This window comes from Gigantopelta aegis, chromosome 10, assembly GCF_016097555.1.
Source record: "Gigantopelta aegis isolate Gae_Host chromosome 10, Gae_host_genome, whole genome shotgun sequence".
Classification (NCBI taxonomy): Eukaryota; Metazoa; Mollusca; class Gastropoda; order Neomphalida; family Peltospiridae; genus Gigantopelta; species Gigantopelta aegis.
In genome coordinates, this window is record NC_054708.1 from 55,999,575 (window position 1) to 56,014,945 (window position 15,371).

Genomic DNA, 15,371 nt, shown 5'->3' on the forward strand with positions numbered 1-15,371 from the left:
TCTAAAGTGATTATCCTAAAAACTGGATCTTTTAGCTGGTCCCGTACATACATGTAACCAACTGAGTTAAATCACACACTCTTCTCTAAAGTGATTATCCTAAAAACTGGATCTTTTAGCTGGTCCCGTACATACATGTAACCAACTGAGTTAAATCACACACTCTTCTCTAAAGTGATTATCCTAAAAACTGGATCTTTTAGCTGGTCCCGTACATACATGTAACCAACTGAGTTAAATCACACACTCTTCTCTAAAGTGATTATCCTAAAAACTGGATCTTTTAGCTGGTCCCGTACATACATGTAACCAACTGAGTTAAATCACACACTCTTCTCTAAAGTGATTATCCTAAAAACTGGATCTTTTAGCTGGTCCCGTACATACATGTAACCAACTGAGTTAAATCACACACTCTTCTCTAAAGTGATTATCCTAAAAACTGGATCTTTTAGCTGGTCCCGCCCCAACTGGATACATACATGTAATCCAACTGAGTTAAAGTTCAATTTGTCAATGTTTGGGAATTTGCTCCAGCTCTCCTGTCCCCATCTCGTATGGTTATGTCCAGTTTAGAAAGGTTTTACTGTATACTGGTATATCACTATTAGTTACCTGAGAGAAGAGGTGTGGAACACACTGTCCTCAGACACCTGGTCAGGTATGCTGTAGCAATGATGGCACTAGTCTCACACCTGTAACATTACAACATAATCATTAACACACTGTCCTCAGACACCTGGTCAGGTATGCTGAACCAATGATGGCACTAGTCTCACACCTGTAATGTACATTACAACATAATCATTAACACAATGGTCAGGCAGAATTAAATCAGTTTGTTCTGTCACATAGTTATTTTTTTGCTTTTCACCATTTCAATACCAAATTAATAATTTTGGCTTAAAAATTCATAAGAAATCCCCAAAGATCCTAGACATGTATGTGACTGTGTGTCACTTCGATTTATATGCCAATCTCCTTAAAATTTGTACTCCAAAGAATGGATAATAGATTTGAAATCAAATGTAATTTTACTTAAATTTTTATTTTTATTATTATTTGTACTTAGAAACTACATGTACATGTATATACATTTATCATATAATATCTTACATTTTCAGTGCAATCAAAGTATGTGATATTTTTCAGATCACATCCTTTAAGAATTTGATAACTTTGCAAATTAGATGTAAATTAATCTAGGTCACGGCACTAGGTTTATTGACATTGAAGCAAACGTACTTGGGTGACACTCCATAATTGACGTATGCATTCATAGTCATCGAATAAAAACATTTCAATGGCAATTTGACACTGAAAGCTGTCCAGCGTTCAGAAAACAAAAAACGTTAAGCCCTAGTTTGTTTTGATGTAAGGACATCCAAAATGACGTCATTTGAGTTTGACGTCATTTCCATTCAAAAATACACCGTGCAACATATTCTTACGTCATTTGAATATCTTGTAATGGCGGACTCGAATTAAAGTTGTGTGTACAGTTTACAAAAACATGTTGTATTAAGCTTGAGATTATATAATAAAGAGATTATTACCCTTGTGTATTTCGGTATCGTCAATATCATATATTAGGAATAAAAATAATGTATTATGCTTGCCAGAGGCTTGCATAATACACTCTGGTAATAACCTCTATGTATATTGCTCAATAGATAACATGCTATGTCGATGGCTGTACCACTAACAATATCTAATCTGTCAAAAGCTTTTTACAGGTTTTTGAGAAGCAATGAATATTCATAAAGATATATATCTATATGTATGGTCGAGTATTGTAACATCGAAAATGTTTGTTTATATAGTTTTTAACTGTTTTCACTAATCCCTGTTTTCACCCTGGAAACGAAACCCATCATTATCAAAAATACGGAAGTAGACAAAAATGGTTTGTGTTGGATGGCAAAAATGACAGCTTTCAATCACATGACACATTGGGAGGGACTCTGTAAGGCCATAATAAAGTAATTAAATGGGTACTAACAGAGTTGGGGGTTTTATCAAATAAACAGCAAATAAAACACTAATAGATTACTTGAGAGTGGTTTATAATGCCAGAAATTCTTCTTTTAATATACTGCACCAAAGAAAGTGTGATCAGGAGATGTGATCGATTCGTTTGCCCTCACTGTAGGTCCAATGCTCAAAACAATGAACAGTTAATTGCATGTTCCATACTGATTTTCAGCTTTTCCACAGTTGTCAGCATTTAAAATTTTATGATGTTTCATTATTCATTGTCTTATGAATTTTCTTGTCCTTTCCATCAATGGTTTAAAAAAACGAGGTTAGGTTTAAATACAAAATAAATGTAATAAAATGTTCCAGAAACAAAACATTTTTTTTAAGTGACCTCATTTGAATGTGACATCATAGAAAAAAAAAGTTTTTTTTATTTAACGACGCCGCTAGAGCACATTGATTTTTTATCTTATCATCGGCTATTGGACGTCAAACATATGGTCATTCTGACACTGTTTTTAGAGGAAACCCGCTGTTGCCACATAGGCTACTCTTTTTACGACAGGCAGCAAGGGATCTTTTATTTGCACTTCCCACAGGCAGGATAGCACAAACCATGGCCTTTGTTGAACCAGTTATGGATCACTGGTCGGTGCAAGTGGTTTACACCTACCCACTGAACCTTGCGGAGCACTCACTCAGGGTTTGGAATCGGTATCTCGATTAAAAATCCCATGCCTCGACTGGGATCCGAACCCAGTACCTACCAGCCTGTAGACCGATGGCCTGCCACGACGCCACCGAGGCCGGTGAGTGACATCATACAAAGTAACACTGTGTTTACTCTTGACTTTACAATATTCTAACCGGACGCCATATATTTTAGGGGGAGTGTTTTTGGAACTGTGTTTATTGTATCAGCAGTGTTGCAGTGGATTTTATTTTCATTTGACATTACTATAAACATATTTATGTACAGGTAAGTAACATTATTATTGCTGTCAGTTTCAAAGTATGGTCCTTCCGATCAAGTCAAACCTTAAAGTCTCGAAATTACAATGCTCAAGTGGAATAAAAATTTCACATTTTCATTTAAATATGATTGATATCTCATTTTGTGAATTTTGAAAACACAACTTGTATAATATGACTGCAGATTTCCCTTGTGAGATATAACATTATATTTGACAGACAATATGAAGTAACCTCTAACACCACAGAACACTGTAATTCTATTTGCTATACTTGGCCAAATTTAAATTCTTTTATTACCCCAGCGGGTACTCATAACTGGGGAAATAAAAATAATAATTTATTTATTTATGTACTCTTCACTATAATTTATATCGGTCATATACAAATTGCTGAGAAATTATGATACACTGGTGTAATGTATAATAGTATTGGAAAATTTGGCGCTAAGAAACCAATGACTCTGTCAGTACTAAATAAATATGATGTCATCACAATTTGGCAACCATACAGTGAGACTTCGATAAACTGGACAGTATGTTTTTTCCTAAGTGTCCGGTTTAACGAATTTCTGTAGTACTGAATTCTGAAGACTTATTTCCCTTGAATGGCTTACCAATAAAAGAGATAAGCAACAAATATAGATTTGCATAAACCATTTTGTTTTTTAATATTTATATTCTAAAAACATTGACCAAATCTACCGATAAAAAATAATTCTACATGCATATTTTAAGAAAACAATTCAATTTTAAAAACCCATTTCTGAACTGGAATTTATTTGTACGAACATTTTTCTTTCAATTTAGGCTGTACTTTTGTGACATTTTGCATTTTTTTGAATTAGTAAAAATAATATATGTTTTACCAATGAAAATTGGTCTTAATTTTAGTAATTACATTTTAGAAAGGCAATGAACCTGTTAACAAAACGGTCTGCTAGATCAGTAAACCATGTCATTTCTATGTTGAAGGAAAACTATTGAACACAGAACCATCAATTTAACCTACTCAGAGGTGTTAGACCTAACCGTTGGCACACGTTATTTGTCTATCGGCGTTTACTGGCCATGGTTGTGGCCACTGCTGCTTATTGGCCATGGTTGAATGAACTTATACATTTATATAACTTATGCAAGTTATAAATTTTTTACTAATTAAATGATCTGTTGGAAATTACGTCCGGTTAAGTGAAGCAAATTGTCTTTATTTTTTTACAAATTGTTTTGGATAATGTTCGTCCAGTTACGGATGCTGAATATCCGGACTAATGAACAGATTTATATAGTAGAGAGTTGGTTTTGTATGTCTGGTGTCCGTAAGGTGAGGTTTCCGGACTACTGGAGTCCAGATTATCGAGGTCTTACTGTACACAGTTTAGAGAGTTTACATTTACATCTCTCAGCTTTTGTTGTTGAATTTGTAACAAAATAGCATTTTGTTAAGTCATTTTATCCTATAATTTACCCATGATATCCATGTTATAAACCCATGTGATAATTTATAAAACTTTAAAGGTATACGCAAATTTGCACGGTCTCTAGGTAATAATGTGTTGCTGTGAATGGGTCATTTCTTTACAATTAAGCCAACAAGAATTGTATACCTGAGTAAAATTTACTTAAAATGCGTGACATCAAACTAATTTGAGATCATATACTGATGGAGGCGACTTTTGTTCTGTGATTTACTAAAAATCAAATTAAAATGCTATTTTAGAAATGTTATAGGATAAATAGAATTTACTACTCATGTTTTTTAATATGTAAAATATCAACCTCATCTAGTTAATCGTTATTTGTCTCGGCAGAGCCTCGACAAATACTGATTAACATAGACTTGGTTGATATTTTCCTTATTGAAAAATACTTGTGATGAATCCTCTACATAGATTTTTTTTTAACAGAATAAATAGAACTTTTTGTTTTTAATTTCCTCTGAACATGCATAAAAGGTAACAGCAATACTCAAAACAGTATAAAAAGTGGCTACACCATTTCTATATGTATGTTCATCCATGGATATCGAACACAAAAGACTTTGAGAGAAAAAATAGCTGATGTAATAAATAGAATTAACAAACTCATTACCAGTTATTTTTAAATTTATGTCCCATGTGAAATCTTTTTTATTTGTCACTCTCTAAAGCTTATGTCAAGTGAAAATTATTTCACTCTAGAAATAAATTTTATAACAACTGGTAACGTGTTTATTATCCTCTATTTAACAATCGTGAAACACACTGAAACAATCAACCCTGCCATCAAATACAGGTTACTCGTCTTGATTAACAGCAGGAGATCTTTTTATATGCACCTACCAACAAGCAGGCTAACAAATAACACAGCCTTTCAAATACTTCTCATGAAGCACAACAAGAGTCAAAATCCCCTAAATCGTATAAACTACATTTTATGTGACTACCGTATATCTTCGCCTATAAGTCGAATTTTTTTCACCCAAAAATTATCTTATAACTTGGGGGGGTCGACTTATAAGAGGGTAAAAAAAGTTCACCAAAAAATATTACTGTTTTGGGGATTATTTTACAAGTTTTATTGTTGAAGTATGCCATGTATTTATACTCAAATATGTTAATTTGACACATTTATTTTTTATAACCTATTTTTTTTGGCATTAGAACGGTTTTGGTTATGCGAAAAGGCGTACGATCTCACTCACATGCCAAGACAACAGTCCACTTAGTTAAATTAACAGTCATAACTAATAGTAAAAATGTAAACAATACCAACTACCTGTTGCCTGAGTTTATTTTGAAATCTGGTCACTGGCATTAATGGTTGTTCAAACAATGTTTTGGCGGTGATTAACTTCATGAATATTACTAAGCTTTCCCTTAAAATAGACTGATCTCTGCAGTTCACTTATCTAGAGCAATAGGGACACACATCATTTGGTACAAAAACCAGTGTACTTTCCAGAGTTATCCTCCTTACATGTATTAATATGGCGGCAAAACGTGATACTTTCAGTTTTATCGTAGTGATCTGTTGTCAGTGTTTATAAATAAAGTTGTTGTCTGTGCACAAAACCATCTGTACAGTACTATACAGTAACAGTCAAACAGCTTTCACTTTCTACTAAGGGAATATTTCGTTTTGATGCTATGTAATAATGATAGTTTGATTGGAATAGTCTGATCATATTGCGATGTACAAAACGTGAAAACCGAAGTTTGTAAAATAATTTTCTTTTGTTCAAATATTATTGTTCTCATGTGCTGAAAATAAGAAATATTTCAATATTTATAAGTAGTTTTTCATGGGTCGACTTATAAACGGGTCAATAAAAAAATACGTTTTCAGGGCTTGAAATTAGGGACTCGACTTATAGCCGAGATCGACTTACAGGCGAAGATATACGGTAATAATCAGTATCTCACTGGGTGAAAATTAAAGGAAGGTGGCAGCGTGGCACCACACTCTTCAAAAAAAAAAAAAGAAAAAAAAAGGGAAAGCTTGGTTACCATATAGCATTGTGTGTTGGTCGACTTTGTGGAAAGATATACTCCTTATTTTGCCTCTCAGTATTTGGCACCAAAAAAGTTGATACAAAATACAAATTGACTCATCTTTTAATTGAGATGTTGTCGGTCTGAAATTCACAGGCTGTTCCGGTTTTGTTGAACTGATCAAAATTTTAATATTATTATTTTAATAACAATTTCAAGATATATCAAAAACAATAAAGATGTTTGTACAGTGATCCCCTAATGTGGGATAAAAAAATAATTTTGTTCATTTTATTTCCATCTTCATCAAATGAATCGATCGCATTGATATCACCAGCTGATAAAAAGTAGTTTTGTTTTTGTAAAGGCAGTGTATATATTATTTGGCACCCAAGATAAAAATGATTTTAATGATTAACACTACCACTTCTGTTGTTTTATAAGCGGTAATATCCCCCCAAAATTAAAAGTTTATAATATTTTATAAAGAATTGCTGAATAAACAGAATCACAGAAATGACAGAAAGTAAAAATCACCAGTTACAACCAATTAAATCTACAATTGAGGACAAAATATAAGACAATAGTTAGTGGAAACAAAAGAGAATGACCGTTCTGATCACGTGCCAAATTTAGCTCCAAATAAGTGGTTTTTCAGTCGGATATTGCCGAATCCATAAAAAATAAAATGTTTTCATTACTCGAATAAAATATAACTTTTATTGTGTGTATCAAACATACAAATGGATACAGGTATGGGATAAAATAGAGGCTGTTAAAAATACTGTAAAATTACATGACGGTAACTGTTGTAAGGTACTGAAGTTTTTCGTCAGTTGCTTTTACACACACCGGAGCTTGTTTCCTTTGATGTCCAGTGTGCAGACTGGTGATTTTTTTTTGTGGGTGGGAAAAAGTGTGCATTTGGAAATAGCTGAGATAGGTGTTGTAAAATACAGTAGGGTGTGGAAAAATAAAGAAGGGTCGCAGAAAAATAAAGGATGGCGGCAGAACATGAAAGAAGGGCGACAAAATGCAATAGTGGGGCGGGCGAGAACACTGAATAATGTTACTGTACAGCAGTAAAATGAACTTTAAGAAATTGTCCTGTAATGCATTTGGTTCAAACATCTACATTTTACGTTTTTATATTCATATTTGATAATCCATGTTGTGATTAATATCTTAAAATATTCAGTAAAAATTAAACATTGAATTATTTACATGTTCAACATGAGGGCTAGCTCTGGGGTGAACAAAACATTTCGATAAATTATTTTTAAAAATGCAAAACCCAGAGTTATTTTTCAAAACAATTGTTCCTAAAATTCGTAATTGGCAAATTTGGTGACAGAGTTTGCCCTGAACAGATAATTTTAATTTCATTTACTAGTATGTTGCTCTAAATAAAGACAATTTCTGGTCACAGCCAGTGCACCACGACTGGTATATCAAAAGCCGTGTTATGTGCTACCATGTCTGTCGGATGGTGTATATAAAAGATCTCTTGCTACTAGTGGAAAAATGTAGTGGGTTACCTCTCTAAGACAATACATCAAAATGACCAAATCTTTTACATCAAATGGTGATTAATAAATCAATGTGCTCTAAACAAAACAAACTTTCTAATTAAAAACAATGTCCTTACGTTTGTAAAATGTTATGCTGGACTTTGCCAATGAGCAGCTTGTTGTGAATGGACTTGGCCAGGGCCCCTGCTACCAAGGGGTTGGCCATGGCAATGAGCTGATCACAGTAGTCAAGCCATGAGATGAATGATGTCAGAGTCCGTTTTCCCCTAAACGACTGGTGGTCTTCTCTCTCGGTTATGACATCCAGGCTAGGAAACAAATAAAAATTATTACAATGCAATTAAACAGGAAGCATGTTTAAAATGGTAATAATAATATACACTGGTGGAAGCTAAGTCTGCGCACCTAAGCATTTGTGTTATATTTTAAAGTTAAAATCTTTCTTTTAAAATATATATTTCACCGCCATTGTATAATGGAACAATAAACGTGTTACTACTGAATGCTATTTTAATTTTTTTTAAATTTAAACTGAAGTAACGAATGCATTTTTAGTGGCACCCCGCTGTATTTAGTAGCCTGCATGACAGCACATAAGTCTGTGCAGCAAACATTAAAACAACCACTTCTGCTGATATTCACAGAAACAACAACAGATAATGGGTCCGATTTTTCGTAAGTTCTAGACAACGTGCACTTCCTATTATAGTCTGTTTCAGGAAATTTTGATTGTGCAAATGAGATAAATATAAATGGTGTTCCATGCTCCTTAGTTTGGTAACACAAAATGACAATATAAAAAAGGCCAATGTCAAAATTTATTATCATATTCAACAAAAGTTGTCTGTTATTAACTGTGTAAATGAGCACAGACTGTGTTCGTTAGAAATATAGCACAATCAATGATAATTTTGAAACAGGCTATAGCGAAAACTAGGCAGTGTAAGCTTGGTCGTCTAGCAGCCATATTGCCGGTTGTGTCACTCGGAGGGAGTATGCTTGGATGTTTACGTTAACAGATAAAATAAAAGATATATATCATATGGATTCATAAATTACAATAAGGTATGTATTGAAGCTTCTATGTAAAATTGTGTAAGTTAATATACAAGGTTGATCATTACTGCAGTGACAGACATGTGTTGACAAGAGTATACTTTTAATGCATTAATTCAGAGGTTTTTTTCAATCAAATTGTTATCTACCAGTTTTATACATATATTCACAACCAATCTGTGTTGTTTTAACAATTGTTTTATGAATTAAATTAATGTTGTTTGTTTGTTTACAAACATACCCCAACACTCGTTTCAAGACGTAATGTAATGTAATTAATGTGTGCAGACTTGTGTAACGCGCAGACTAAAGTGACATGAGTGTACTTTACAAACATGGTGCTATAAATAGTTTAACAATTCTAAAAACAGGTACTTAAAATGACCACAAATTATGACAAATATGGAAAAAATTAAGTCAAATGCAATGCACCATGAAATTAAAAAAAAGAGTATTCAATAAAATATAATAAATAGGTTTTATTTGCCTGCTAATTTCAAAACAAGGTTCAAGCATGTATATATCCAGTATAGAGGCTTACGGTTAGTGAGAAAAGTCTTTGTCAACTGCTTTCACTTTCTACTACAGGTATTAATAATTAAAAAAATAAAAATAAAATAAACACTGTCTACCAGCATTAAATCTGATAGGTTGATCGGACAGTAAAATCCAAATCTACTTAAAGATAACAAGGGACAAAGGCACAGTTATTAAAACTACAATACTTTTCAAGGAAAAAATGTCAATAATTATTTTCAAATGTTTTTCTAAAGCCGTGTATGTATATGAAACTCACCCCCATTTGGCACTAACTGTGTCAATATCTACAGGACTTATCATGGTTGGCAGGGCATCGTAGAGCTCACAGAGACGTTCGGCAAGGTCGTCACAGAAGTTGGTGTGGTCACAGATACACTGTGCAGCGCATTGAGTGGGGAGACTGGCACACAACATCAGACCCTCACAAGCTTTCACAGCCACTCTCGCATCCTAGAAGACAAGATCATGTATTAGAGCGGCACATCAGACCCCAACAAGCCTTGACAGCCACTCTCACATCCTAGAACACAACATCATGTATTAGAGTGGAACACATCAGACCTCACAAGCCTTGACAGCCACTCTCGCATTCTAGAACACAAGATCATGTATTAGAGTGGAACACATCAGACCTCACAAGCCTTGACAGCCACTCTCGCATTCTAGAACACAAGATCATGTATTAGAGTGAAACACATCAGACCCTCACAAGCCTTGACAGCCACTCTCGCATTCTAGAACACAAGATCATGTATTAGAGTGGAACACATCAGACCTCACAAGCCTTCATAGCCACTCATGCATTCTAGAACACAAGATCATGTATTAGAGTGGAACACATCAGACCCTCACAAGCCTTGACAGCCACTCTCGCATTCTAGAACACAAGATCATGTATTAGAGTGGAACACATCAGACCTCACAAGCCTTCATAGCCACTCTTGCATTCTAGAACACAAGATCATGTATTAGAGTGGAACACATCAGACCTCACAAGCCTTCACAGCCACTCTTGCATTCTAGAACACAAGATCATGTATTAGAGTGGAATACATCAGACCTTCACAAGCCTTCATAGCCACTCTCGCATTCTAGAACACAAGATCATGTATTAGAGTGGCACACAAAATCAGACCTTCACAAGCCTTCATAGCCACTCTCGCATTCTAGAACACAACATCATGTATTAGAGTGGAATACATCAGACCTCACAAGCCTTCATAGCCACTCTCGCATTCTAGAACACAAGATCATGTATTAGAGTGGAACACATCAGACCTCACAAGCTTTCATAGCCACTCTCGCATTCTAGAACACAAGATCATGTATTAGAGTGGCATACAACATCAGACCCCAACAAGCCTTCACAGCCACTCTCGCATTCTAGAACACAAGATCATGTATTAGAGTGGAATACATCAGACCTTCACAAGCCTTCACAGCCACTCTTGCATTCTAGAACACAAGATCATGTATTAGAGTGGAATACATCAGACCTTCACAAGCCTTCACAGCCACTCTCGCATTCTAGAACACAAGATCATGTATTACAGTGGAATACATCAGACCTCACAAGCCTTGACAGCCACTCTCGCATTCTAGAACACAAGATCATGTATTACAGTGGAATACATCAGACCTTCACAAGCCTTGACAGCCACTCTCGCATTCTAGAACACAAGATCATGTATTACAGTGGAATACATCAGACCTTCACAAGCCTTGACAGCCACTATCGCATTCTAGAACACAAGATCATGTATTACAGTGGAATACATCAGACCTTCACAAGCCTTGACAGCCACTCTCGCATTCTAGAACACAAGATCATGTATTACAGTGGAATACATCAGACCTTCACAACCCTTGACAGCCACTCTCGCATTCTAGAACACAAGATCATGTATTACAGTGGAATACATCAGACCTTCACAAGCCTTGACAGCCACTCTCGCATTCTAGAACACAAGATCATGTATTACAGTGGAATACATCAGACCTTCACAAGCCTTGACAGCCACTCTCGCATTCTAGAACACAAGATCATGTATTACAGTGGAATACATCAGACCTTCACAAGCCTTGACAGCCACTCTCGCATTCTAGAACACAAGATCATGTATTAGAGTGGAATACATCAGACCTTCACAAGCCTTCACAGCCACTCTCGCATTCTAGAACACAAGATCATGTATTAGAGTGGAACACATCAGACCTTCACAAGCCTTCATAGCCACTCTCGCATTCTAGAAACCAACATCATGTATTACAGTGGCACACAACATCAGACGTCACAAGCCTTGACAGCCACTCTCGCATTCTAGAAACCAACATCATGTATTAGAGTGGCACACAACATCAGACTTCACAAGCCTTCACAGCCACTCTCGCATTCTAGAATACAAGATCATGTATTAGAGTGGCACACAACATCAGACCCCAACAAGCCTTCACAGCCACTCTCGCATCCTAGAACACAAGATCATGTATTAGAGTGGCACACAACATCAGACCCCAACAAGCCTTCACAGCCACTCTCGCATCCTAGAACACAAGATCATGTATTAGAGTGGCACAAAACATCAGACTTCACAAGCCTCCACACCCACTCTCGCATCCTATAACACAAGATCATGTATTAGAGTGGCACACAACATCAGACCTTCACAAGCCTTCACAGTCACTCTCGCATCCTAGAACACAAGATCATGTATTAGAGAGGAACCCTGGTATTACAAAAAGAAAATATCATTAGCTTAGTCATTAAAAGTTCTATTTCAGTTGGAAACATGTCACTTAGTACAGTCTCTTCGAAAAGTACAAAATTCCAACCCATCATTTAGCACTGAATATGTCGAATAGACCTCTAAACACCACGGTACTTACCTCACTACGAGACAACACCAATAAAGCATTGACAAGTGAAAAGTCTTGTCTTCCTGCAGATAGTTTTGACTGTATTGTAGACTGGTCAGCTGGCAATTTCTTCCCAGCATTTTGTGTGTTCTTTCTAGGTATCTAGAAGAGAAAACACTTCCGTTTAAGTTTCAAGCAAGACGAATAAGAACAAAAACAATAGGCGACGTATGTTTGATGATAATACGGTTGTCGCTTACGAGAAGCAGTTTTACCCCCATTATAAATGAGGCTGTACCTCAATAAAAAAGTTGATCAGATATGGGTCCGATTTAATCTTGGAACACACTGTACAAAGATATTCAATTTCTTCCTTCTCTGATGGTGCTGCCTTTGTTTCTCCACAGGTTTTAACCAGTCTCTGAAAGACACAAATATACAGTTTTAAACATAAACTAGCTAACACACTTTTAATCCCAAACAGTTATAATCACAAATTAATAAAGTTATAATCACAAATTAATAAAGTTATAATCACAAATTAATAAAGTTGTAATCACAAAATTAATCATTTAAAAAAAAAATTGTTTAATATGCATACACATTTACTTACAAAGACACCGTTTTGTATATAACACAGCTTTAATAATAATCACCCAGTTGTTGCCTATAATGTAATAAACTGGGACACAGACTCTGGTAGAAGCATATGACTCTTCTCACCTGCACGGCTCTGTGAACGTTGATGTGCGGTAACAGTGGATGCTTAATCCGGGACAGCAGCTTGGTGAAAAATATCAGGACAATCTGCTTCATTCCTGGTGGATGCTAGAAGACACACAAATAGTCAAATTTAAACATAATACAATTTATATTACCGACCTGGTAAACACATGGCAGTGTCATACCAATATGGTACGCACCACCAGTTTTGTACAGAAGTTGTAAGTTTCACATCAACACAAGCTAGACAAACCGGCAGCGAGTTTTGTAGGTTGTTTTTCCTTTGTACCGTACCGATATGTAGTTCATTAAATTTTTATTAGATACCAATTAGTAAATTATATTTCAGGATATGTGTGCAATGAACATATACACAGTTACTTGCGTTCTCCAAAGTGGTAAAATATTGGCAATTTACACTTTATTTTTATTTGGATTATAGACTGACAAATTAAATATTATGCTTATTTTTGTCACTCTTACATTAGTAAACAAATTGTTTTGCAAAGTGGTCACACTGGATTAAGTTGTAGAGTAGAGGATTCTGATGCAGGTCTGCCTTGGTGCAAAATGCTTATACCTACTCAATGCTGGAATTTACGTATTTTCTGACAAATATTACATTCTTTGAGGTGAATAATAAATAAAATACCATACTCGTTTTTGTTAGAAATAATTTTTATGAAACTTGCAAAATTTCCTTTTATCTGACCATACTTAGTTACATGTAGCTTGTTTCATAACACTGATATCTAACGAAAAGAAGTGTAGCATTCTGTATACATACACACAATATATATATATATATATATATATATACGAGGTGGTATCAAAAGGTTTCGAGACTAGGCCTATGTACAAGAAAGTATTCACTTGATTCAAGTTTGGGTACCATCCGCTTCAAAATGGTCCCCTTGAGCAGTGATACAGCGTTCCCAGCGCCACTGCCACTGCTGGAACGCGTTCTGGAAGTCTTGTTCTCCAAGCGTGTCAAGCACCTTCTGCGATTCGCACAGGATCTCCTCCAGTGTCAAAACGGCGATTCTTCAGCAGCAACTTCATCTTTGGGAAGAGGAAGAAGTCGCAAGGGGCCAAATCTGGCGAGTAGGGCGGGTGCGATAGGGACACCATGCTGTTACGGCCGAGAAACTCACATGTTACGAGAGCTCGGTGAGAGGGTGCATTATCGTCATGAAGCATCCAATTGCCCTCGTGCCACAGTTCAGGCAGTTTCCGCCGAATGTCCTCCCTCAGATGCCTCAGAACATTGCAGTAGAACTTGTCATTGACGGTCTGGCCCCCGTGGATGAATTCACAGTGAACAACCCTGTGAATGTTGACGAAAACGATGACCATGCGGGGTTGAGCTCGTGGAAGGTCGCCCAGACCTCTTGTCGTCATCCAGTGATGTTCTGCCGCTCTTGAAGTGTGCGTGCCACTCAAAACACCTCACACGACTCATTGCTTCATTGCAATACACATGACAAATCATGTCAAAAGTCTCAGTTGCAGATTTACTGAGTTTGACGCAGAATTTGATGTTCACTCTCTGCTCTAGTTTACAGTCCATGATGAAATCGCAAATGTGCCCATGCACGTGGTCACAAAAACTCCCATAGCACAACACAAGATGTTCACAGAACAACGCCACTTGGTAGACTGCCTGATGACGGTTACTGCTAACCCCCACAGCACGCGCATCTCCGTACTGCCATCTGTTGGCGTGCTGTGGTAGTCTCAGAACGTTTTGATATATATATATATATATATAGAATGACTAGAAACATATTGAATGTACAATCTCTGATGTTTTAAACAAACACAATATATTTAATAATGTAAGTTTAGTCATTAAAAAGACTCTGCTTCTTGGAAATATCTTACAAAGACAACAAATTCAGGATAGTCTCTTCAAGATTACTATTACAATAATCTAATTTGAATCCTGTTAAAAAAACAATCCCCCCAAAATCTGTGTTCATTGTACATGTACAAATATGTGTGCAAACACAGGCCTCGAAACGGTCTGTGGCCAGGTCGCCAAATGCCACCAATGTCCCGTGTGGGCAACTTAAATATTTAAAAAATAATGACATTAGTCACCCAGATAATAATATGTGGGCAATCTTCTTTAGAGCTATAATCTATGAGCCACTATTAATATTTGTATTCCACATTAAAATCTTGCTTGTGGTTCTCTTACCATAATTTGCCAACATCAATTATTAATTTTTGGATCC

General features: G+C 35.9%; 1 protein-coding gene across 2 annotated transcripts in view; it reads right to left on the reverse strand.

Annotated features, from left to right (window-relative positions):
* LOC121384737 (protein FAM160B1-like) overlaps positions 1–15,371 on the reverse strand; it is a 66,410-nt gene that overhangs the window by 45,658 nt on the left and 5,381 nt on the right. For both annotated transcript variants that reach the window (XM_041515265.1, XM_041515264.1), the window contains exons 4-9: positions 13,132–13,236; positions 12,707–12,829; positions 12,439–12,570; positions 9,809–10,002; positions 8,073–8,264; positions 616–695 (exon numbers count right to left, since the gene is read on the reverse strand). In XM_041515265.1, the coding sequence (XP_041371199.1) occupies positions 616–695; positions 8,073–8,264; positions 9,809–10,002; positions 12,439–12,570; positions 12,707–12,829; positions 13,132–13,236 (826 nt within the window). The remainder of the gene's footprint in view (positions 1–615; positions 696–8,072; positions 8,265–9,808; positions 10,003–12,438; positions 12,571–12,706; positions 12,830–13,131; positions 13,237–15,371) is intronic.